The 26,249-nt window shown below is 47.3% G+C and overlaps 1 protein-coding gene across 3 annotated transcripts; it reads left to right on the top strand.

Moving 5' to 3' along the window:
* Positions 1-817: 817 nt before the first annotated feature.
* On the top strand, positions 818-24,542 carry STMN4 (stathmin 4). 3 transcript variants are annotated; one of them, XM_061425896.1, is made up of 8 exons: positions 827-935; positions 16,262-16,340; positions 17,692-17,787; positions 18,469-18,549; positions 19,056-19,264; positions 20,181-20,372; positions 21,067-21,120; positions 23,957-24,542. In XM_061425896.1, exons 2-7 carry the CDS (start codon positions 16,328-16,330, stop codon positions 21,085-21,087), a joined length of 612 nt encoding a protein of 203 aa, XP_061281880.1. In that variant the 5' UTR covers positions 827-935; positions 16,262-16,327; the 3' UTR covers positions 21,088-21,120; positions 23,957-24,542. The 3 variants fall into 3 exon arrangements, with proteins under 3 accessions (XP_061281881.1, XP_061281880.1, XP_061281879.1); XM_061425895.1 differs by lacking the exon at positions 21,067-21,120; XM_061425897.1 differs by lacking the exons at positions 18,469-18,549; positions 21,067-21,120 and having other exon boundaries at positions 818-935.
* Positions 24,543-26,249: the final 1,707 nt, after the last annotated feature.

Genomic DNA, 26,249 nt, shown 5'->3' with positions numbered 1-26,249 from the left:
AGTGTTCTGTGCCCCTAACTGCCTCACTCTGCCACCTCCAGCCGCCTGTGGTGTTGAGAAGGCTGTGTCCCGGTGCCCTGCCCCTGATTGCTGAAGCCACCATGGATGCCCCGTCACCTCCCTGTGGGGTTCCACCTCATTTGGGAAACCCCAGGGTGGTGACCACCCTCAGCATCAGTCACGTCTCCCTCTCTCTGGAAGGCACAGGTATGTGAAGTGGGCTGTGAGGACCCACCAGTGCTGGCCAAGTGGCTACAGCAAATGTGTGGCCCACGTGCCAGCCAGCTGGCAAGAAGGTGGCTCTGCTCTCCTAGGACCCCCATGTTGCTCCCACACCAGCTCGAGGGCCTGGGGTGCCGGCAGCCCCTCCTTGCCTTCTGACTCACTGTTCAAACCCACCAGCCCTTCTGAAAGAGCCGGAAACAGGCACGAAGCCCTCCAGGGAGCTATTTTTAGGGTTCATCTGTTCTTTTTGATTTCTCCTCTAGATTCTATATTCTCCCACCCCCAGATCAGAAAAAGCTAAAGATTCTGGAAACTAGTCATCAGTCCCTCTGTCCAGGTGCTCTTCCTTTGCTGGGCAGCTCAGTTTGCAAGCTGGGCCCTCACCCCCACCTTCCCATACCACTCCTTCTCTTTCTTCTTCCCCAACCTCACCCTCTGGTTCCCCAGCTCCAGAGGCAGTGCAGAAGGCAAGCTATTTGTCTGACATCATCTTCTACTCCCTGGTCTTCTAAGAGTTACTCACTCAGGCAATCCCTGTTCAGCCAGAGGAGACTGTCCAATTGCCAAGCAACCCACTGTTGGCCAATCACAGAGCTCAGAGGTGATGTCATGGTGAGAGCTGAGCAGTGGTGCTGATGTGGAGAGAAGCCCAGGGTACCACTAATTGAGGGAGTGAAGAAGGCAGCAGCTCGCTTCTAACTGGACTGCAGGTAAGTAGAAATGGAATGCAAATTATTTGAAGCTTTACATACAAAAGAAATGAAAAACAGCAGCTGTAGAGAGGAGAAGTGAGGAGTCTGGTATCTATTGTGTTGCCTTTTGGTTTCATTCAATTCAACTTTGCCAAATCCTGGGGGCAATGGGGTGAGGCAAAAAGGATGGTGCCTGGCAAAGGGGCAAGGGTGGGCTCTAGGAGTCTCTTCTATTCTGGACCTCAGGGGACAGAGGATGGGTGGGAATTGCCAGAGCTTCTTACAGATCAGCCATCCACAATGAGTTCTTTCTGCATAAAAATGTTTTGTTGCTGAGGGAGAAGGGTTTTATTCAGAGTCTGGCTTTCCCTGGATCATCTCTGGCCCCCCAGAGCCCTTACGAACTGAAAGCAGACCTGTGGTTTACATTTCCTTTCTCAGCCACAGTTATTCTGTCTCCCTTGCCCATTGGCAGCCTCCTTTGCTTTCTCCTCAGTCTGTACTGGGTTGCTTTTTTCTCTTGGTTCTAATAATACAATGAGCTCACCATCTCTTCTTGCCCCGCCCCGCCCCTGAGGTCAACCTGGTCCTACCTAGGCAGGGACAGATGGCTGTGAGGCTGCAATCTGTGGGAACCCACACCTGCCACACCCTGTTCTCTGCCTGTAGCCTCAACCAGGGCGCGACACCTCCCCAGCCCCAGTGCTCAGCCCACTGCCTTCACCAGGAGTTTAGGCATTGTCCCCACCTCATCCTCGGGGACACAGGGTTTTGACAGCCAGCGGCCAGCTGTGTCCCTGCATGGCATGCTGCCTTTGTTTTATTCCTCTTGGAAGGTATGGTCAGTTGTGGAGGAGTCTCATTGTCCTGAAAAGGTCAGGACCCCATAGGGCAGCACAGAAATATACCAATAGCACTTGTCCAAATGCCTGGAGAAGGGACCCCAGAGGCTAGAATAGTGGTGGTGGGGGAGAGGCAGCCAGCAGTGACCTGTGGGGTGGGTGGGAGGTTGAGGGTGGATGTGGGGGAATCTAGTCTCCACCAAGGCTGAGGCTCCCTCAAGGGGGCGGAAGCCTCTCCTACAGGCAGGAGTCAGGGTGCCAGCGGGGGATGAGATCATCCTTCAGACTAGGGGATAATCCTAGTGCTGGAGCTAGCAGAGAGGACAGGTCTAATCGACAGTTCCACCGCAGGGAGGTAGAGTCGCCCGGAGACCCTGCCCCACCCTTCAGGGCCAGCCAGACCTGTGGTGCCTCGGCTCTCCCACGCCCCTACCTTGCCGCTGGGAAGACCTGTCATTTTCCCTGAAGCCCACTTCTCATCCATAGTGCTGGAGCACCTGTCAGCAAGTCCCAGCCCATCTGGGATCCCTGGCTCCACCCAGGCTGCTCTGGGAACAGGTTTGAAATGGGCAAGAATCCTTAACTGCTGAAGGTTCTGCCACAGAGCAAAGGAGAGAATGAGTCCCCCATCACTGGAGGCATCCAAGCCAAAGTCGGATGACCACCCAGCAGGGTAGCTATAGAGGAGATTTCTGCATTGTCTTGGAGATTGGTCTGGATCAGTGTTTTTCAAACTGCAGACTGAGACCTGTTTGTGGATTTTGAAATCAATTTTGTGGGTTGTGACTTGTTATTTTCTTTTTTCGGATAAAATGGGATAAAATAGAGTAGGAAAAAAGTAAAAATTCATCCCATACAGTAGTGTTTTCCTATACCATTTTTAGTTGCATATTCTCAGTTATGTTAAATATAAATATATTATTATGTTTATAAATAATTTAATAACATTCATAAGCAGATATGAATATATTTATGTTTATATTTCAGTTATATGTATGTGTATGTATATACATATACATAGATATATACATATGTGTGTGTATATATATGTAAATACATATATATGTCAGTATCATGGCATATATATATATTGGATCATGATATAAAATGTGGTTCTTTATTGTGGATTCCAGTAAGAAAAAGGATTGAGAAAAACTGGCCTAAATAACCTCTTACCACTTTTTCTAACTATAAGACTGTAAACCTTTGGATAACTCTTACTAGACTACGAAGTTCATTTAAAATTTTAAAAAATTCTTGATTGTGGTAAAATACACATAATGTGAAATTTACCATTTTAGCCATTTTTAAGTGTTCAGCCAGTGATATGAAATACTTTCACATTGTTGTGTAACCATCGCCACCATCTCCAGAACTTTTTTCATTTTCCCAAACTGAAACTGTCCTCACTAAACAGTAACTCCCCATTCTTTCCACCCCACCCCTGGCAGCTCCCCTTGTACTTTCATTATTGTGACTCTGAGTACTTTAGGTCCCCCATCAAAGTGGAATCCTACAGTAGTTATCTTTTTATGACTGGTTCATTTCACTTAGCAGAGTGTCTTCAAGGTTCATCGCTATTGTGGACTGTGAGCTTCCTACAAGAAGAACTGTTTTATTCATTAGTGCTCCAGGTACAGAATAAGTGCCCAAACTCCAAGTGTTGCTTTAAGTGGAAAACTATATCTCTTTAGGGAGAGACGATTCTAAATGACCCATCAAAGACAGAGAAGTCTGGTGTAACATGGTCCCCTCTGAGCAGACTATGGAACAGATACTATGCTGATGGGTAGTGGGAGTGTCTTTTATTTCTGGCTTCATATCTAGATTTCACTGTGGCTCAATCATAGACATTCTAGGGACAAGTGAGGTTAGCTGTCTTCTCTTGTCCAACTAGGTCGTTTTAACCACACTTTCCCTGTGCGACAGACGTGAGCTGACTGGCAAGATTTAAAATAGAGCAATAAAGACATAAGCTGAGATCCAGTGAGCGAGGTCCTGGAACAGAAAAGAGAGACAATGGCAAAGAAGGAGCATAAGAGAGAGCTAGAGAGAAAGTGCCTACATGAAACCAACCATATAGAATGGGAAAATTCAGATCTTTGGGGTTCTTGGTTTTAAATCATTGAATATTTTTTAAAAAGTCAAGATCAGAAACAAAGAAAGGCTTCATTTTTCCTGAATTCCTAAGATCCTCTCTCCAGATCCCCTTGCTATTTTTATATTATTTCCCACTTACCTGGAGACTATCGTTTGGAGATACAGAGATACAGAATTCCCAGAGATTTTGAAATCCTGAGTAGGTGGACATTTTGGAGGGTGGGGTGGGAGGAGAAGAGAAATTTGGAGGAAAATTCCAAAACATGCCGTGTGTGATGGCCTGTAGGGAACCAGACTCTCTCCCTTCCCATCTCACCTCCCCTCTTTTTTGGCTTGGGAAATAAACATGCATCATATATAACTTAATTTACTTTTAAAATTAGAATTTGCTGTATTTAGAGATGTGGTAGTCTTGGGAAAAGGTTACTTTTTGTCCTTTTCTTTGAGGGAAGAGTGAGAACCAAAAAAAAAAAAAAAAAAAAAGTTCCTTGACATTTTAAAAAGCATTTTTGAGATTTGTACATTTTCAGTCCCACGAGGAAGACAAGGATACACACAAATAAAGGTATTGGGTTGGCTAAAAAGTTTGTGCGGATTTTTCCATCACATCTGGCTAAAAATCCGAATAAACGTTTTGGCCAACACAATACACCATGCCTGCATCCCGATACACAACGATTCTGCTTCCCCAGTAGAACTCACTGGTTTTTTCTATCATTGCAGACTGATCATTGTGTGTCCACTCTTTTAGGGTCCTGCTTTTAGCGGTGGGTGGTGGGCAGAAGCCAGACTGAACAGATCAGAAGGGGTAGGAATCTGGGGGTGGTGGCCTAATTTATGACAGGGCACAGGTGACCTGAGAGCTCAGAGAACAAAGTAGTGAGTGTGAATCCTGAGAAAGGAGCTAAGCGCAGACTCTGTGTTGAAAGACCCAGCGGGGTGGGGGTTGGGCAGAGTGCAGTGTTCCAGTGGGTCATTTGGGTATGGGGGCCCAGAAATCCAGACCGGGTAGAGAGCGTGGTTCAGACTGTGTGTGTGTGAACAGGTGGACCGACTATCTACTGATTGCACAAACCAACTGGGCTGTTGATCCCACAGTAGGACTGTCTGTTTCCTACACCTGCCACCAAACCAGATAGCAAGGACTCAACAAGGATTCCATGAACCCCTCCTGGAAAAGAATTACTCCAGCATAGTCTAGATAATCAGAGTTTTATCACATTAAAGGACTCAAGTACAAAAGAGATGGGGTATTGATAATGACCACCAAGAAAGAAAACGCTAGAATTTAGAGTCATTGCCTAGTTATAATCAACATGCTCATAAAGGTGAATGCAAATGTTAAACATCTGGAGGCCAGGGAATATATATATATATATATATATATATATATATATATATATACACATCATCGTATTTCTCCTTAGTACCTCGCCTTGTGCTTATAGTAAATATTTCTCCAAAAGTATTTGTTGAATGAATAATGTAAGAAAGAAATCAATAATGATACTCTAGAACTGAAAATCCAAGTCACTATGACGAAAGTCAGGTTTGTAGGGAAAGGAAGTAAGAGTGTGCTAAAGCTCTTATCTCCTAAAGAAAATCATTAGATACTATTCTATTCGTCTAATGAAATTACATGCATTCCTCATTTTATTGCGCTTCACAGATATTGCAGTTTTTACAGACTGAAGGTTTGTGGCGACCCTATGTTGTCAGATGATGGATAACCATCATTTTTTAACAATAAAGTATCTTTTAGACAAAATGCTACTGCACATTTAGTAGACTCTAGTATAGATAAACATACCTTTTATACCTACCAGGAAACCAAAAAATTCATCTGACTTGTTTTATTGCAACATTTGCTTTATTGTGGTGGTCTTCAGTTGATCCTGCTATGTCTCCAAGGTCTGCCTGTGGACATAAATGATTTTAACTTCAAGATAAAATCAAGATGTAAAACTTACAAAGCATCGGAGAAGAATGAAAGAACAGAGAAACAGGAGTAATACTGCAAAAGAGAAGAGTCTCCCTCTCATGTAGCTAGACGTGGGGCCAGAAACCAGGCTCTGCCCCTCCTACGTAGTCTTGGGAACAACACTGGACCTCTTGGGTCCTCTGTCTTCTTTTTGAACACAGATGTTAACCAGACACACTGTAAGATCTCCATGGCTCCTCCCATTTATGGGCACAGAACTTGACCCCTGGAAGTGTTCACAAATCTATTGCTTGTTCTCTGCTGACAGTGAAAATGATTTAATTGATTGACTTGGTAGGTCATGTGTGTTCATTTTAACAGGGACTTTCTGAAGCAATGCCTAACGCAAAAGAGGGCTCAGTGCTGAGACTAAGGTACTTGTGGTTGGGAGGGAGAGTTGGGACAGGCAAGCTTTTGTGTGCCCTTCAAACACATGCCCCAGGCAATCATTCATCTTCCTTATGTTAACACTTGGCCTTGAGTCTCAGGAAGTACCATGGAACTGTGATGTTGGGCTGACCAAAAGTTCATTCAGCACTATCCATAACATCTTATGGGAAAATCTGAATGAACCTTTTGGCCAACCCAATATAAGAAGACTTTGATAAATCCCATTTTTATGGGATCCCATAAATCCCATCTTTGTGATTTTCGACTTATATGACTTTAGGCAAATCAAGTCACCTTCCTGAATTGATCATCTGTAAAGTGGGTTTAATAGAATAGAATAGAATTTAATTCTCTCTAAATTCTATTGGATAGAATTTAGAGAGAATGAAAGGATAAAAGTGATGATAATGATGTAAAAATAATAGACATAAATAGAAAACTAGAAGGAAATACCAACAGCAAAGAGTAGCAAAATGCCAGAGATTTGTTTCCTTTTCTCTGTCACACAGATGATCTGAAATGTATTAATATGTTTGTAATTAAAACATTATCAGTAAAAGGAATATATATATATATATACACATACACACACATATGAAAGTGCCTGGCAAGCTGTAGAGCACTATGAAACATTCCTGTTGTGACTAGGAGTAAGATCACAGGGATTTGCTCTATGTGCTGATGCTTCCAAAGGCTTTGACCCCAGGATGTGACACAGAGCTGGGTCCCAGGTCCTTGTTCTCCATCCAGCAGCCCTTCACCGAAGCCCATGCCCCTGACTTGTGTGTGTGTGTGTTTCTAAGCTTAAAAAAATTTTTTTTATTGGATTATAGTTGCTTTACAATGTTTTGTTAGCTTCTGCTGTATAGCAAACTGAGTCAACTATACGTGTATACATATATCCCCTCTTTTTTGGATTTCCTTCCCATTCAGGTCACCATAGAACATTGGGTAGAGTTCCCTAAGTATACAGCAGGTTCTCATTAGTTACCTATTTTATACATAGTACCGTGAGTGTATATGTGTCAGTTCCTCCATGTGCCTGATTCATACTTCTAGTAATTTGATTCTCCTGTATCTATTGAATGGAAAATAAAACTAGCCCCCAAAGCACCATCACAGTGGATTATTTGGGGCTGTCTGTTTTCCAGACTTCATTTTGCTCCTCTGGCTTGCCAACAACAAGGAGGGGCCCCTCAGCCTTAGGCCATCAGAGCTCTGCATTTGCCAGCAGGTGATGTCTCCTTGTTTCCTAGAAGCACTGTTTCTAGGAAATGAAGCTGCATTTCTCAGCCTGCTAGGGACAGTCTGGAGGTTATTCTTGGCCAGGGCTCCCACCATTTCTTCCCCTTGGAGCCTCAGAAGCAGACCCAAGCAGGTGCTGATGAGACACTCGTCAGTTCCCCAAATCACTTAAATCACAGGTTGCACATACACGGACAGGCAAGGCCCACTGAACCACACCAAGGACTTGAGCATCCAGGGATTTTGGTATCCACAGGTATCCTGGAACAGATTCCCCCATGGATCCGGAGGAATGACTATATTCTGCTTTGTCTAGTGTCTCTCTGCAAGTCTCAACCCACCGTTCTTGGCCCATACCCTAATACCTATTCTTTCTTCCTTTATAACATGGTCCTTATTATTGCCAGAGATTTGCCCAAGGCTAGCAGAAACTTCTGAGACTCTAAATTCACACCCAGGGGACCCATTCATTTTTTTCCTTATTGAAAACCCTTGTGGTTATTTTGGGACCTGGCTGAGGGCTTGGCATGGAATTAAATATTCAACAAATATTGTGGAAAGAATGAAAACCACAATCATGAAAAAATAATTTATCTCTTCTTTTAAAGAAAACCCAAATGAGACACATGACTGCCAATCAGAGACTTTGGATCAACATGAAATAACCAGGTTTACTGTACGGACATGATATGATTCCATGACATTTAGGCAGCTTGTGCAGTGTATTTCAGGTTAATGTTATAATTTCAACAGGACTTTAAAAAATACCGGTAATTGGCACAAATCAAAAGAGCCAGCTTCCTCTACTGCTTGTGGGTAAAGGAACTGGGTCAGAACTCAGAACTTCTACAGCATGATTCTATGAGTTCTTTTACTGTCTCTGAACACTCTTTCCAGGGACCACTCTATTCAAACCATTTGGATGCACATTAGCTTTTTTTCCTCTGGAAAATAGTCTACAGGGGGTTTGACACATCCTGATGGCATTTTCTGGGGAGAGCTTGCAGTGACAAATAAAATGCTTGTTCACTCGGATCATATGGATGGTCAGAGATGCCTCCGGAGGTCAGGCATGCATCCAGTAAATGGCCATATGGCATCTGAGAGCTGGATGCTCTTCTGTATTGGCTCTTGGCTATTGATTGCTTTATAGAAAGCCTGAGGGCACGAGTCACAATTTCTGGTCTTGTAAAAAATGTCCTTCAGCATCCCTATCACCATCAGTGGCTCTGGTGGAACCCCCACGTCTCACCCCCCCCCGCCCCCCCCGCCGCCACCTTGTGGGATGTTCCTGTTGTGTGGGAGGAGAGAGGGAAAAGCACTGACTCTGGAATTCAGAGGTTTGGTTCCATCTCTGCCACCAACTCAGTGTGGCGTCTAGAAACCCAGTCCCCAGGGAGGAACACACTGGCGTTATGGAAGGGACAGTCGTTGGTTGTGTGGGATCGTTGTGTGCCATGAAGGACGTTTAGGCTACCTGGTACCACAGGGATGCCTGTAGCACCTCCAGTCAAACAGTCCTCCAAAAGTCACATGTATTTCCCAGGAGTGAGGTTGCCCCTAGTTGAGAATCCCTTAGTTAGTGATGGCCAGTTCTTCCTTCCCTGACATTTTCATGGTCTTGGGGGAACTGGAGGCTCTGATCTCTTCATTTTCATTTTTTCCTCCCACCAAGAGATCCCTCCTCTGTCAATAGCCTTGATTCTAGATCTTCATGGTCAGCTGCCCTACCCCCAACCAAGATTTCCTCCTTCTGTGTCTTCTGATGACCTAGACCTCAGCTCCATGGGATTACCGCTAACTGATTAATTTTATCAATTGTGCTAATGGTTCAATCCATCAACAAAAATGTGTAAATGCTTGCTTTTCCATACACAGACTCTTAGATGCTGGAGCTGGACTAAGAGTAGGGAGCAGTTTGCAAAAGGGAAAACAGTGTCGCATGGGATGCAAACAGTCCAGGGTTTAGCTCATTTAGGCAGGCCCTCATCCCTTTGGGCCTCACCTCAGCTCCTAGTCTTCTTCTCCCAGCAGTATAATCTAAAGAGAGAGATGGGTTTTAGACTGAAAAGTCCAGCCTTGCCCCTTACTACCGGTAGGACTTAGTGTACTTAACCTGACTCTGTTGAGCTCCAATTTCCTCATTATAAAAGGACCTCAGAAAATAAAACTGAGATAATGCCTATGATTTTTCTGGTACCAAGGAGGTACCCAAGAAGTGGTAGTTATTATTATTGCAATGATCCTCAGCATCACCATTTTTCCTCTTTTTTGTTTGTATTCAAAAGATGCCAGTGGCTTCCTACTGAATAGAAGATAAAGTACCTTTCCCTGGTCTGGAGGTCTGATCTTCCTATTCCTATTCTAGCAACTGGTCCCAATGCATCCTTCATGCAGCCCAGTGGGTCTTCTCTGTTTCACCGGTAAACCCAGTCCACACACCCAGCACACAGGCGAGTTCTAGAGCCACTGCAAGACTAGAAGCCGGCAGAAGCCACACTGCATCATAACCCCATCACCCTCTCACCTTTGCCACCTGAAGCATGAGTCCTCTCGCCACTGGCTGAGCTTGATCGTACCTGACAGCACAGGGGTTGGGCTGCCCAGGGAGGCCCTGCCTCTCCAAAAGTCAGTCTGCACCCATCAGAAATGTGTGGGAGTGAGCACCAGGGGATGGGACAGGGGAGGCAGGGGCGATTGGGAGGCTGTGGTCCTGAACTCTGGCTCTGGTTCTGTGGTTATCGGCTGAGTGATTGAGACATGTTCCTATTCTGTTGCGGCGGGCCCCTTTGAGCTTCTATTGCTAGATATGGTCAGTTTCCTAGTCTTCCTTAGGGGTAACCAAGGAAGGTTAGGGGCAACCCAAGGCCTGGAATTGGCCTCTGCCTTAATAGAAAGCATGCAAGGACACTCTGGGAGGGCCACAGCTGTGCCTCAGCAAGGGTTTTTGCCAGATGATGTTCTGATATCTGGTGTCTTGGATAGAATCTCCCACTGATGGGCCTGACTTCTTAGCTTTACCTCCTACTCTGGCCTCTATGGTCTTTTAAACTTCACCTGCCTCCCTAAATTCCTAGCATTCTGTCCTCCCTGACCTTGGCAATAACACCCCTTATTGCCCCTCTCTGGTAGTCCCTGGTTAGGCCTGGTGGCCCCACTCCATTGCAGGTATTCTGCTGTGACTTGACAACCCAACCCACACTGTCAAGCCATTTGACAGATTCCACAGCACTGAGACAAGCTTGCAGGGCCCAGGTCTCTAAACTAATGCTGGTCTGTGGGCCTTTGGGTTCATGGGATGCACCCAGGAGAACGGCCTGGGCTGTTGGTGTTCAAGATGGGAGAACAGAGGACTGAGAGCTGCTTTGAAGGGCCTGAAGGTCAGGGGTTAGCATAACTAGATCTTTCTAGCTGTGAGTGTCCAATCTGGGTGTCACCCACAAGAAACTTGGACTACTCAGGCAGCAAGGCTGAGTGCTGAGGAGGGGGTGGGACCGGCCCACCACCCACATTGATGCCACAGGTTAGTTAGGGATGCAGTCAGGCTCCCTGCTGTGGCCACCACTACCCAGGGACTCTGGACCACTTTGCATTGTTGGCCCTTGCAGAAGAATCTTCCCTCCCACCTCTCCCGCCTTCCGCCGCCACCCCCCACCCCGCCCCCGTTATATCCTTTCTTAGAACATTCTTTTGAGTCTTAAGTGCCATAGAAGTGACGTGACTATTGGCATGAAGATTTATAAGGGTACCGTGTACCTCAGGTACACATACACAGGTCATCTTTTTTTTTTGGTGAGCTCCAGGACATTTGCGATCTTAGTTCCCCAAGCAGGGATCAAACCCATGATGCCTCCATTGGGAACCCAGAGTCTTAACCACTGGATCACCAGGGAAGTCCCAGAGATTATCCTGAGAACCAAATCAGACCATGTGAAAATACTGGTAGCTGAGATACAATGAACGAGTGAATCATGGATTTGAATGAATCCTGGCCCTGTTGCTTATCAAGTATATTAGATTGCTTGGGCTACTGTAAGAAATGATCACAAACTTAGTGGCTGAACACAACAAAAATTCATCCTCGTGCAGTTCTGGCGTCCAGAAGTTCAGAAATGAAGATGTCAACAGGGTCTTACCCCGCCCAGAGACTTGGAGGAGGGTTCCCCCTGCCTCTTCCAGTTTCCAGTGCTCCAGGCCTTGCTTGGCTTGTGGCAGCATCACTCCAGCCTGTCTCCACCTTTCCAAGGTCTTCTCTCTGTGCATCTCTCCATGCATGTTTCTTATAAGGGCACTTGTACCATCTGGACAGACAGAATGATCTAATCTTGAGATCCAACTTACTTAAACGTGCAAAGAAGTCACATCCCCAAACTGCAAGGGTTAGGATGTGGACAGGTTTAGTTCGAGGACACCACTCAACGCACTACACTGAGTGACCTTGGTAATGCCATTTAGCCTCTCTGAGCTGCAATTCACACCTCTTTAAGACAGGGGTAGTAAGTCCTACATCACAAGGTTATGATGAAAATTAAAGTGAAAGCACTTGTCACATAGTAGATGCTCTATAAATACACATGGTTAATGATGCAGATTTCAACCCTGTGAAACTGAGAGCTCGCAACTGCAAATCTCATGGGCATGAATACCTCTGCTCATCTTTTTAAAAAATTTCTTTTGTTTATTCACACTGCATGGCCTGTGGGATCTTAGTTCCCTTACCAGGGATCGAATGAACCCTTGCCCCCTGCATTGAAAGCACAGAATCTTAACCACTAGACTACTGGGGAAATTCCCTCTGCCCATCTCTAGGAGGTCTCCTCTTCCCTGCCCTGTCTTCTTTCTCTGCCTATCTGACCTGTACTTGATTCCTCCTGCAATTAAAACTCCTCACATAGTATCTTTCATTGATGTATACAGAGTGCCTAGTACGTAGTCTTCATTAAATCATATCCTGAGGTTAGACTGCCTTTCCCTGAGTCCCCAGGACCATGGAGGAAACAGTAGTTAGCATTCAGTCCTTCCACTGGCTATAAGAGATGAGCTTTTAAGTCAGAAGATTTGAACCAGCGCTACACCAACTAGCTGTGTATCCTTAGCTAAGAATCTTAACATCTCTGAGCCCCAAGTTCTTCACCTAAAAGCGAAGCTGACAATGCCTGTCTTATCAGCCCAGCCAGCCTCCTGCAAAGATCGACTGGGATAATGTAGGCAACCAGGACTGTAATTAGTCACATGCTCCATGAGTGTAGGGTCTTAATTATCATTTTCAGCTCAAGCCAAGGGACATAGTCCCTGACTCTAGGTAGCCACGCTCACAAAAAAGCCCAGCTTGGTATCCTTCCTCAGGGTGTTGTACTTACTCTGCCTCCTCTTTCCTATTTGGACCCCCACTTTTAAAAACAAGTATCTATTTATTTTTCTATTGAATTTTTTGTTTCGGCCTCACCCTGTGGCATGCAGGATCTTAACCAGAGATGGAACCTGCCTGCCCTGCCCCCTGCAGTGGAAGCTCAGAGTCTTAACCAGTGGACCGCTCTCACTTCTGATCCATTACCCAGGTTGAGGTCTGAGCCTGTGCCCTCTCCTGGAAAGGTCTCCCTCCCTCTGCCAGTCGCCCCATCAAGCAGCCTGGTCATGAGTGGGAGATGGTGTGGAATGGAGCTCATGACCAGGGGGGTCGTTTCCCGGCACTCTGCCCGCATCTCTGCTCGGGGACTCACTGGTGCTGCCAGGATCAACTTGACTCCAAGGACAGAGGCCCATTGTGTTGTGTCGGGAGGGGCCCTGGCAGGGACCTCTGGCTCCAAAGCACAAGGAGAACACAGAGGCCCTGAGGGGAACAGAGCCCTTCAAGTCTGTTGACCTGGTTTCAAATCTCTGCACTTTCGCTTTCTAGCTGAGTGACCCTGAGCAAGTCACACAAACCCTCTGAGCCTCCATTTCCTCGTGTGCAGACGGGAATGACAGTCCTTACCTGTAGGTGTGTGATACCTGGTAGTGAGCTTGATGTAAAAGGCTGAGGAAAGGAAACTAATATTTATGAAATTCTCCCTTTTGCTGGATGCTTTTCTCATTTCATTTGGACAACTCTGTGCAGAATTAAGATGGGGAGAACAAGGTTAGATGTGTGACATGACTAGTGATTGCTACAAGAGAGGTGAAGCCTGTGTCTGACCCCACACTGGTCCAGCCTTAAAGCCTTGGTGGAGCCTCTTGTTCCCATCCACTCCCCTGCCCATCTCCAGTCAGTACTGCTTCTGATCGCAGAAGGAAAACACCCCAGTAAGCAAGGAAAGGGGTTCTAAGTTGGTTCAGAGTCCCTTTCCTTCCTGGGGTGGCAGACAGTGAGCTCATGTCACCTTCTGCTGGCACAGTGACCACTGAGGATGACTGGGTTTGTCAGGGTTCTCCAGAGAGACAGACCAGTAGGCTACATATAGAAAGAGAGGACTGACTCATGCAGTTATGGAGGCTGAAAAGTCTCGCTATCAGCTGTCTGCAAGTTGGAGGCCTGGGAAGGCCAGTGGTATAATCCTGTGTGGGTGAGTGCTTAGTCGCTTCAGTCATTTCTGACTCTTTGTGACTCCACAGACTATAGCCCACCAGGCTACTCTGTCCATGGGATTCTTCAGGCAAGAATACTGGAGTGGACTGGTGTGCCCTCCTCCAGGGATCCCCAACCCAGGGATCAAACCCACATCTCTTATGTCTCCCGCATTGGCAGATGGGTTCTTTACCACTAGTGCCATAGGGGAAACCCTGAGTAATCCTAGTCCAAATCTAAAGGCCAAAGAACCAGGAGCTCCCATGCCTGAGGGCAGGAGAAGATGGATGTCCTAGCTCAAGCAAAGAAAATCCTCCCTTTCTCCACTATTGTGTTCTACTCTGGCCCTCAATGAATTGGGTGACGCCCACTCAAGCTGGGGACGGCCACCTTCTTTGCTCAGTCTCTCGACTCAAACGCTCACCTCTTCCACAGACACCCTCACAGACACACCCAAGGATGTTGTTTACCAGCCATCTGGCCATCTCTCTTAGCCCAGTCAAGCTGACACAAGGATGAACCATCACAGTAACCAAGAATCGAGTGGTGCCCATGATGGTGGCTCACTGCTGGTTGTTCCTCTCTCCATCAGATAGAAGGTTGCCTCCTATCTGTCCTCCAGACACGCTCCAGTCTGTTTCCTTCCTGCCTCTTCACCTCCTTCTTCACACTTTCTGGTCCAGCATCAATCAGCTTGGGACCCTCGTAGCTTTCTCACCCCGACTCTCTCTTTTACTAAAAAAAAATATGTATTCATTTGTTTGGCTATGCTGGATACCAGCTGCGGCATGCAGGATCTTCATGTGGGATCTAATTCCCTAACCAGAGATAGAACCCCGGCCCTCTGCACTGGGATTGCAGAAGTCTTAACCACTGGGCCACCAGGAAGTCTCCCTCACCCTGACTCTGGCATGTGCTGTTCCCCCAGAAGAACATCCTGCTTAATTTTGACTCATCATTTAAGACTCAGTACTGGTACTGCTAACACCAGGGGTCCTTTCTGGCTCCCCAGACCTCATGCAGAGTCTAAAGCCCCATCTCTGTAGTCCTGCAGTAATCCCCAATGCTGATTTCCATCTCTGCATGAATCACATGATGATCACATTAATACTCAATATTTGTCTCTTTTCATAGTCTAGGATTGTCTTAAAGGGGGTCAAGCAGTGTTTAGGACAGTGGTTCTGGAGATGAGCAAAAGAGAGTGAGAGGGCAACTGAAGAGGTATTTTGTTGGATTTTTCTTTACGTTTTCTAAAAGAAATTTATTTCATTTTATTATGACATTGTAGAATAACTATACTCTAAATTTCTTTTTTAAAAACTGGAGTATATTTGCTTTACAATGTTGTGTTGATTTCTGCTGTGCAACAAAGTGGATCAACTATATGTATATGTATATCCCCTACCTCTTGGACCTCCCCACCATGCCCACCCCCATCCCACCCCTCTAAGTCATCACAGAGCACCAGGCTGAGCTCCCTGCATTATACAGTAGGTTCCCACTATCTATCTGTTTTACATGTGGTTAGTGTATATATGTCAATTCTAATCTCCCAGTTCATCCCACCCCACCTCTCCCCACCTGTGTCCAAATGTCCATTCCCTACATACATGTCCGTTCCCTCCATCTGCATCTCTATTTCTGCCCTTCATTAGATTCATCTGTACCAGATGAATCTTTCTGACTTATTTCACTCTGTATGACCGGCTCTAGGTCCATCAGTGTCTTTACAAATGACCCAGTTTCATTCCTTTTTACAGTTGATATTCCATTGTACACACGTACCACACTGAAGAGGTATTTGACATCCTCTGTCCACTGTCATATGGTCTGGACAGGAAGGTCCAGGGTGAGTGGACCTTCACAGAGTTATTTTGTGAATATGTCCCAGGTGATTCCGACTTAGGGTTGGTCTCTCACCTCAACCTTTGCCTTGGACCAGGTGACTGAGCCGCACAAGGAAACAGATGAACATCTACTGATACATTCAGTTTGGGGAAACCCGTGTTTGAGGCTTGAGGGGTCTTGAGATTGGGAAGTCAGTGATGAAACTCTTATTGTGCTTGGAAACTGAACTTGACTTGGGTGATGTGGAAGAGGTGGCTTGGTGTTTGGGGAAGGGAAATTCAGCCTGGAGGTGGGGGACAGATGATCCTGAAATTTCCTCCCTGGTTGTATAAAGACCTTCCTCATGTGAATAACCTGTCAACTAAAATGCTCTTAATTTTTGGATTTGTGACAGTGTCCTGAGCTGACATCAGACTTACCTTGACTTTCACTAGGACTCAGCTCTCATATTCCAGAAAACATGACCCTTGCTGGTAAGTACAAAAACCCATTTATGTTATGGGCGCCACAACACAGGGTATTTCTGTACACATGTGTTTGTACTTACATGTGCACAGAGAAGATAAAAGGTTGACAGGAAATGCACCTAAGGGTTAAAGAGATTATCTCTAGGTGGGAGGTGGGATCATAGCTGAGCTTTTCTTCCTTGTACTCATCTGAGTGTGTTTTTTGTTTTCTACAATGGCTATGTAATATTTTTGCAATTAATCCTGCTTTCAATTTGTAAAAGGAAATGAGGGGTGAGTTGCAGCAGTGGGGGTGGGGAAGGGACTGACAGGAGCACACACCAGGGCCTGGAGGAGTTGGGTTGGACTGGACTCAACATATCAGCTCCATGGACTTCCCTGGTGGTCCAGTGGTTAGGACTCCATGCTTCCACTTCTGAGGGCCCGGGTTTGAGCCCTCGTTGGGGAACTAAGATCCTCTAAGCTGAGTGGTGTGGGGAAAAAAAAAATCAGCTCTAAACGTGACATCCTGGTTTCCAAACCCTCTCCAGACACAGAGTGACCAGATAGGGGTGGGGGTATGTGTCCAGTCTTCACGGAGGGACACCAGCCCTTTTGGCTTTGACCACTGCATTGGGATGATCAGGGAAGGCTCACAGCCTAACCTTGTCACCCAGGGAAGGACACGATCACAGGAATGGTGGCGGCCTTCTTTGCCCTCACAGAAGTACTGCCAAGTACCTTGAGAATGGAGTGTGTGTTGCCTCTATCCTAGAGTGAAAGGAATGGAATATCCTGGGCACGTGGGGGGAAATAGAGAAAGGTCCAGGGTGCATGCTGGGGTGAGGGCACTGGTGCTTGGGGTCCATGTTGTTGCTGTTTAGTCGCTCAGTCGTGTCTGACTCTTTACGACCCCCAGGGACTGTAGCCCACCAGGCTCCTCTGTCCGTGGGATTTCCCAGGCAAGAATACTGAAGCAGGTTGCCATTTTCTTCTCCAGGGGATTTTCCCTGGCCCAGGGGTCAAACCTGCATCTCCTGCAAGTCTCCTGCATTCTTTATCACTGAGACCTGGGAAGCCATTGGGGTCCATACCTGAGGGCATTTTTTGCGTTCAGTATCACAAAGGGAGATGATGCACTGGAGAGAGGATAGGGTCCTCTGGGAGCTCTGGCAGGCTCAGGTTCTCATAGGTGGGCAGAAGTGGGTCCAAATCATACATAGGGGTTCTAAAGAGAGCTGCTCAGGGCAGAAAGGGCTGTGTCACCGTGCAAGGGTCTGGGTGGTTTGGGTGCCTCTGTGGAGCCTGGTGACCCCCGGGGTCTGGTTTCTGAGTCTAGGAAGGGGGTCGCCCTCTTCACCTGTCCGTGTTTCCACAGCCTATAAGGAGAAGATGAAGGAGCTCCCGCTGGTGTCCTTGTTCTGCTCTTGCTTCCTGGCCGACCCCCTGAATAAGTCATCCTATAAATATGAAGGTACATGAGGGCCACCGCTGGGGGACTAAGGACCGAGGCTTCCTGTAGCTTGTCTCCAGGAGCCCAGTATACCCACCCTTGTTTCCCGAGATTCTGCCCTATGTCACATTTTATTTCACAGAGCCAGTAAAGTCACTGCAGCTGATTCTGGGGGGTCTACATGCAACACGATGGTGGGAGTGGGGCTGCAACCCGGGGGACCAGACACCAGCTGAGGGTCTGAGTCAGACCCTCTCAGAGTGCCCTTGATCTCGGCTTTTGTTCACTTGTGTGACAAACAAATGTGGTGGAAGATGCAGAGGCCAAGTAGACAGAGAGTCTGCCCTCAGGGACACCTAGCCTAGAAGAGGGACAGTCATGTGTCAATCACCAGACACCCTGGCCCATTGTCTCTTTAGTGAAGGGTCAAGAATGCTCTGAGTGAGTCCAGAGGTGGGAAGGGACTTCTGTGCTTTGGCCACCCAAGGAGTTTCTGGGATGGCCGTGTTGCCCGAGCCCTGTGACAGGTCCCAGGATACAGACAAGGAACATTGATTGGCCATGTCCTGATTGAGGGGGGTTGGTGGCTGGGGAAGCCAGGTCACCTCTTAATTTCCTGGGGCTTAAAAGGACGGTACGGGTTTGGTCTGGAAATGAGAGATGGGAATGCTCGGGTCACCTGAGATTGTTTTTTCTGTTTAGGCTGGTGTGGGAGACAGTGTAGGAGAAAAGATGAGAGCCAGCGGAGAGACAGTGCTGACTGGAGAGAAAGAAGAGAGCAGGGTAGGAGGGGGCGGGGGGAGAGGTCTGCAGGCCGAGCATCAGATCTGTAGTGGAGTGAGGAGTGGACGGGCGGTGGGTGGTGAATGTCTCCGTGTGTACCAATTTGAAAGTGAAAGTGTTAGTTGTGTTCAACTCTTTGAGACCCCACAGCTGTAGTCCATCAGGCTCCTCTGTCCACGGAATTTCCCAGGCAAGCCAGTTTGAGCAAGAGCCCAGCTAAAGGGGGACCCTTGTGGCAGAAGCAAAACAAAGGCAGTTGCTACAGCCATGATTAGAAATCCCCTGTCCTGGGGCTCCTGCTCTTAGAGCCAGAGACTCTCCAGTGGCTGCCCACTCCAGCTGCATCAGAACCCAGCAAGCTTGGGTGCTATGTTCAGGACAGACCCAGAACCCTGGCCTTTGGTCAGCCTTGAGGACCCTGGCCCTCCCTCATATGTGTGCATGCTATAGGGGGGCCCGTATGGTCTTCAAGGAGGGGTGAGCAGCCCCTTTTCTGTTCTCTGCAGCAGACACAGTGGACCTGAACTGGTGTGTCATTTCCGACATGGAAGTCATTGAGCTGAATAAATGCACTTCTGGTCAGTCCTTTGAAGTCATCCTGAAGCCACCCTCCTTTGATGGGGTGCCTGAGTTCAATGCCTCCCTCCCCAGACGGCGAGACCCATCACTGGAAGAAATCCAGAAGAAACTGGAAGCAGCTGAGGAGCGGAGGAAGGTAAGTGGCTCTCCTTTTCTTCCCCGGCAGGGCGTGATGGGGAGGAAGTTGAAGAAGACAGGTTCTGAGCTGAAGTCGGGTCACCACCAACCTGTAGATATGAAGGCAGCACCTCCAGATACCAGGAAGGGAATGAAACACTATGGGAGAGAAACAAAGATATAAAAACCCCAGGTGTTTAGGAGCTTGCTTAGGGGAAGAAGATGCTATATTACATGCCTCCAAGGGGTGACCTTATAGTGACCTGGGCCAACACTAAGGATTTAAGGAAAGGCTGGACAATTAAGGAAAGGGGTCCTTAACTGGGAGAGGGGGAAGAAGGTCATGGCATGGTATATTGGGTTGGTCAAAAAGCTTGTTTGGGTTTTTGGTTAGTGCTTACGACAAGCCCAAAAGAATTTTTTGGCCAACCTGATACTTTCACCCCTTGGTGTGCCTTCCTTACTTTCTATGGATTCTTATGGTTCAACTCCGATGCTGTTTCTGTGTAAGCTTACCTTCATCTTTGAAGCTGAAAATGATGATCACCCTTGAATTCCTATAGCACTTCATTTCTGCCTCAAGGCATACGTCACATGCTAGCCTGGGTTAGAGTTATTTATATATGATTTGTCTCTACTAGACTTTTTTTTTCCTTTCCCAAGCTGCTAGAATAGTGTCTGCTACACTGTATCTGATCACTTTTTTGTGAATGAACGAATGGATGGATAGATGGATGAATGATGGCAATGAGAAAAAGAGGACTGAGAGCCCAGTGGGAGAACCCAAGAAGCATCCTTGCTTCCTGCCAACAGGCCAGGGGCCCAGGCTCAGGGAGGTGTGCGCTCTGGGTGTGCAGCTCTTAAGTTATGATGGTAAAATCACACCCTGGCTTGCTCACCTGCAAGGGCCTCCTTTTCACTTCATGCTCCCATAGTACCAGGAAGCAGAGCTCCTGAAGCACCTGGCAGAGAAGCGAGAACACGAGCGGGAGGTGATCCAAAAAGCCATCGAGGAAAACAACAATTTCATCAAGATGGCAAAGGAAAAACTGGCCCAGAAGATGGAATCCAATAAGGAGAACCGGGAGGCCCACCTTGCTGCCATGTTGGAACGGCTGCAAGAGAAGGTAAGAGGTCTCGGATTGGAGAGGAGACTCCTAGGACTTGCTCTTCCTTCCACGGCAAGTACGATGGACATGCCTATCATTTCAGGGAGCAAGTAGCAAGGCAGGAGTGGCCACATTTCTCTTAGGTTAGATCCTTAGAGAGTTCCAAGGGATTACTTGGGAGGTGGCAGGCAAGAACTATAAACTGAGCCAAGAACCATGAACCAATGAACCAAAAACCATGAACTCCTTGGGGGGATGAATTGCCCAGCTACACAATTGAAATTTCTCATTGTCTGAGGGAGATTAGACTGCTTATCTTCCAGAGAAGCCTGCTGAATGCTTTTGTACATTCCTGGCTTCATCCTTAAATGCCCTGATTTGATTTAATGAAAGATGCTGACTTGAGCTCTTGACTTGAGGCCAAGGGCATGACCAGCTGAGCTGCCCACTGAGCAGGAAACATGATCCTCTCCAAACTTCTTGATGTGGGCTGAGTGGGTCACCGGTGTCTCCAATATTCTGCCTTTTGTCAATAAACCTAACGATGTCACCCGAATATGAGAAACGTGAGAGACTGGGGTTGGTCCCGCGTGTCAGCAGAAGCACAGCCCATTCTGCTGAGAACACGCTGGCCTCGTTTCCTGAGTCCCAAGGCTGCCCCAGTTTCTCCTGCGGCTCCTGGGAGAGCTCCAGCTCTGTGTTTTATTTCCAGGCGCCGCCTGCCGCGCGGTGACTCCCGGGACCCGATCGGTGGCCTCATCCCATGGTGAGCAGCGTGGTCTCCGCTCCTTCCTGCCCATCCACCTAGACTCTCAGGCCCTTGGCACAACTACTAGAAAGATCTGGTTTCTTCACAGGGGATCTGGATGTTGTGTAGGCCCTGCAGCTGGCCAGCATGTGGCAACCCCCATCCACTCTCTTTCTCCATCCTTCGGGGGGCAACGAGCCCTCCATAAGTATCAGATGGGAGGGAAGTGTTCTGGGTCTGATTTCAGGCTTCCTCAGTTATTGAGAGATGGGTAGGAACAAACTCTTGCAGGAAAAAGAAATCAGAGACTGGGACAGGATGTGGCCTGGGCACTCAGGCTAAACCTGAGACAAATACTGAGGATAAAGCCATGATATGCGATTTGAAAGACTGCAAAACACTTTTATTTCATCATACCCCTATCCTCACAATGCGATGAGCAGGACCGGCATTATCCTTATTTTACCAGTAAGAATCCATGTCAGAGGAAGGTCCAGTGACTTGCCCAGCGTCACATAGCCACTAAGCAATGGAGCTGGGAACAGAACTGAGTTCTTTGACTATGAGTCTAGGTGACTCTTTCTATGCTTGTTTCAGGAAGACCAGACCACAAGCATCCTGCCAGCTTTTTGTCAGACAGGGAGCCACTTGGAGGCCAAGGAAAGGGAGTCCAGAAACTAGGGATCCATCCAGTAAGCAGATACAGGGAATAGAGAGAGGTTCTGAGCTAGAGAGGCTGGGAAAGTCCAAGGTCTGGAGGAAGAGCTATGGGGGTGAGATAAGCCTCAAATGAGCACGATGTTAGAGCAGACGTGTGGGTGGGCCTCACTCCTCTGGGTTCCTGACCCCTCTTCACCTTTGCCCCTCGATGAAGACAGGAGGTAGGATGAGATAGGTGTGTGGTGTCTGCTCTGCTAGGCACCTATAACAATGCCTGTGCATCAGTACTTGCGTGAGTCACCAAGCGTCAGCACCAGACTTACCTGGTGTAAAGTTGAAAACTATAGGTACTTGGACCCTAACCCCAGACCCACCAATCCTGGCTCTCTAGGGATGGTGCCTGAGGACCTCAGTGGTTTTTTTTCATATTAAATTTTTTTTATTAGAGTATAATTGCTTTACAATGTTGTATTAATTTCTGCTGTATAGCAAAATGAGTCAGCTATACGAACACATACAACCTGTCCCTCTTGAGTCTTCCTCCCACCGCCCCCCCATCTCACTCCTCTGGGTCATCACAGGGCACTGAGCTGAGCTCCCTGTGTCATACAGCAGCTTCTCACTAGCTATTTTACACATGGTGGTGCACATATGTCAGTGCTACTCTCCCAGTTCATCCCGCCCTCCACTCCACCCTCCCCTGTGTCCATGTAGGGCCTCAGTTTAATAAGCTTCTAAGATCATGCTGACATGTGGCAAGGTTGAGAACCACTGCCCTAGATGTACCATTCCCCATGCTTTCTTCAGGGCCATGGAAAGTTTTAGGGTCTCTCCAGGGACAGATCTGTAGTCTAAGGTACCTTCTGGGACCTTGGGCTGCCTCAGTGGGTCTTCCCCAGGCTGATTCATACCTGGATGTGAATGGATAGAAGGCTCTGGCAGAGACCCACTTTACTGAGCATCTATTATGTGCATGGTGCTAGATGAGGAACTGGAGATACTAATACAAAGAGGAAAAGGCATGCTCCCTGCCCACAAGGAGGACCCAGATGTCTTCATCATGATCAGGGATGGAAAGTAGACCATGAAAAGCCCTAGAGGTGAACCCCAAAATTACAGAATTCTAGAGGTAAAAGAGCCTCCTTTCCATTTGTTGTTTAGTGGTTAAGTCACATCTGATTCTTTGTGACCCCACAGACAGTAGCCTGCCAGGCTCCTCTGTCCGTAGAATTTTCCAGGCAAGAATACTGGTAGCCATTTCTTCCTCCAGGGGATCTTCCCAACCCAGGGATTGAAACCAGGTCTCCTGTATTGCAGGTGGATTCTTTACCACTGAGCCACAGTGATGTCTGTGGCCCTCCCTGAGCCTGATCAGTGAAGTGAGTTGGTCAAGGTCACACAGCTGATGGGCATTTGAAGTCAGAGCCCATTGTTTGGTTTGATGATGCTCAGAAACAAAGGGAGCTTCCCTGGTGGTTCAGACAGTAAAGAATCTGCCTGCAATGCAGGAGACCAGGGTTCAGTCCCTGGGTTGGGAAGGTCCCCTGGAGAAGAGAATGGCAACCTACTCCAGTATTCCTGCCTGAGAATTCATGGACAGAGGAGCCTGGCAGGGAAACAAAGAGTTGGACACCACTGAGTGACCAACAGTCACTTTCAAGAAACAAAAGAAGATTCTCTATCACACTTTGTGGAACTGGACATTTTCCAAAATCCTTTATTTGATTTATGCTTTACAAGCCCTTGTCTTTCATCCAGGGGCTTAAAACAACCTTCACTAAAGAGGTGGACCAGAAACACAAGGGCAGTCCAGTTGCCTGTGTGTAGGGGCCACCTGCGGTGAGTTCTCCTGAGCTACTCCTGGCATCAGGTCAAGCAGTGTAATCAGCCCCAAGATGGCCAGGTGAGGGTGGCAGAGGCTGATGGTCCCTGCCAGGTGGGTCCCCCAGGGAAGTTGTTCCCAGGTAACAAGCATCCTGGGGCCAGAGGCACCAGCAAGCTCCCTCACCTGTCTCCTGCCAGGCTCACCTGCCTCCTCTGGTCCCTTCTCAAGATGCCTTTGCAGACCCTGCGAGTCTCTTCCTGTGGTGGCCAGTGGTGACCACACTGTTTGCTTTGGCCCTCCAGCCCCTCCGTCTCCCTTTATCCCGGGGTAGTCGGTGTGACCCGATCTTTTCTCTCCCTTCCCTCCCAGGACAAGCACGCGGAGGAGGTGCGGAAAAACAAGGAGCTGAAGGAAGAGGCCTCGAGGTAAAGCCCAGAGGCAAAGAAGTTTCCAGAATGGCCAGACAGCTCCAGCAGCTCCGCAGTTCCGGAGGCAGCCTGGCCCATCGCTGGCTGCTCTCCCAGCACTGGGGTTTGGGGGGAGGGGGGTGGCCAGGGGCGTTTCCTCTGCTTTTGGTGTTTGTACATGTAAAGAATTGACCAGTGAAGCCATCCTATTTGTTTCAGGGGAACAATGATGGGGTGGGAGAGGGGAGTGAAGGAGAGAGGTGGGGAAAGAGAGATGGAGAAGGACTCGTGGACATTGTAATCCAGCCCAGGTCAAATTCTAGGCTTTTCTTCACAGTGAGCATCCGGGCACCGCCTTGAAGGAAGTTAACAACAGGCGGTAGAATTCCCAGCAAAGGGCAGAGTCCTGGGTGGAAGGAGGGCTGCAGGGCATGGCCAGAGACGCCAGCAGCGAGTGGGGGGCCCTGTGACGGGGGGGATGAGGTGTGAATGTGTGTGCGTGTGTTAACCATTATCTTTTGATCGTCATGACCAACAATGAAACATTTCCTCCAAGTCTCCAGTTCTTTATTTCCTGAATTTGTCCTTGTGTAATTTATAGAATGTTCTTGAATTTGGTTTCCCCCCATCAGGGGCCAGATGCCCCCTTATTTGTTATTTTGACCATCAGGGCATCTGAGGTGCTGGGTGAGGATAGTTGAGACATGCCATTCTTTGGCATTGTTTGATTTTTCTTCATTTTTACCCGCCACTCCCCTCGCCTTTCCTGGGCTGTCCCATGTTGTATTGAGTGCACTGAATTGATAAAATTAATATTCCTTTGAGTGGATTGACATTCCAATGTGGTCTCCAAGAAGAAAGAGGGCTCCCCTGGTGGCTCAAATGATAAAGAATCCTCCTGCAATGCAGGAGACCTGGGTTTGATCCCTGGATCGGGAAGATCCCCTGGAGAAGGGAATGGCTACCCACTTCAGTATTCTTGCCTGGAGAATTCCACAGACAGAGGAGTCTGGTGGGCTACAGTGCATGGGATCGCAAGGGTTGGACACAACTGAGTGAAAGAAGGAAGGAGGAAGTCTGCCTCATGTGAAGGATATGAGATGCTAGGTGGTCACAGATAGTGAGTAACTGAGGAAATAAAGTTTGTTAGTGGAAAGCAGAGAGGATCATTTCATGATCCAGAACATGGAACCACAGCTGGGAAAGGAGCCTCCCTACTTCTCTCCCTGCAAACAGAGGGGGTGGGGACAGCCTGTATGTGAACAGGGTCCCAGGGCACCTTGCCACCTTGTCCTTCCCACTGTCTTATACAACTCTGTAAATAAAATTTTTTTTCTTCCCACTAGTGGCACTGCAATTTAGATTCATTTAGAGTAGGATAACAGGAGGGATCAGAGATGTCATTTTTTAATTGTGTGGCAGGAATTTTGATTAGTACATGGAGTGGACACAACTCTTCCTTTGAGTGGGTGGAGACAAGGATGATAGATATACACCAAGAGTATGTCCACACCACACTTACCTTCTGAGTGTAAGTGACAAACCTGCTTATGGTTATCTAAGCCCAGAACTCAGGTTTACATATAAGCACAAACTCCCTCCCCCCCACCGTGGTGGCTTTTGCAGGAATGCAGTCCCTCTGCTGTGCTGGTCTTAGGTCTTTAGCCATTGATCTATCTCATTCCTCTGTGCTCTCTCCTTGGCTCTTGAGTCCTATTCTTCTCCATTTACCTGTCCTTGGACTTAATTCTTTTCTCCTGCTCAGCACCTTCTCACAGACAAGAGGTTAACTTGAATCCACTCTGACAAAACCTAAAAGCAATCTTTGAAAAAAATTACACTGCTTTCAAGCAAATTATTGGCATGCCAGAACAAAGTCCAAACTGAGCCCAACAATGTAAAATTAAAAATATCTGGTATCTAGTAAAAATCTACAAGACATACAAAGAAGAAGGAAAATATTGCAGATAATCAGGAGAAAAATCTATGGAGGCAAATATAGAAAGGAAAACTTTGATGGAATTAATAGATAAAGATTTTAAAATAGCCACTAAAATCTGCTTCATATGTATAAGGAAGTAATAGAAAACAAGAAAGAAATGGAAGATATATAGAAAAAGACCCAATGGAAGTTCTAGAATAAAAAAACATAATATTTGAAAAAATTACACATATACACTGGATGAGATTAGTGGCTGGTTAGTCAAAAGAAAGCTTGAAGACAAAACCACAGAGATTATTAAAGCTAATTACAG

The sequence above is a fragment of the Bos javanicus genome, chromosome 8, assembly GCF_032452875.1.
Source record: "Bos javanicus breed banteng chromosome 8, ARS-OSU_banteng_1.0, whole genome shotgun sequence".
NCBI lineage: Eukaryota > Metazoa > Chordata > Mammalia > Artiodactyla > Bovidae > Bos > Bos javanicus.
Note: the sequence above shows the minus strand (reverse complement) of the source record. Positions and strands in the feature narration are given on the sequence as shown.

Bases quoted from the DNA above. Each gene is read 5' to 3' on its own strand.
- STMN4 (XM_061425895.1), top strand. The intron at 18,550-19,055 runs GTAGGAGGGGGC...TGTTCTCTGCAG, and splicing joins GAGAGAAAGAAGAGAGCAGG to CAGACACAGTGGACCTGAAC. The intron at 20,373-23,956 runs GTAAGAGGTCTC...CTTCCCTCCCAG, and splicing joins TGGAACGGCTGCAAGAGAAG to GACAAGCACGCGGAGGAGGT.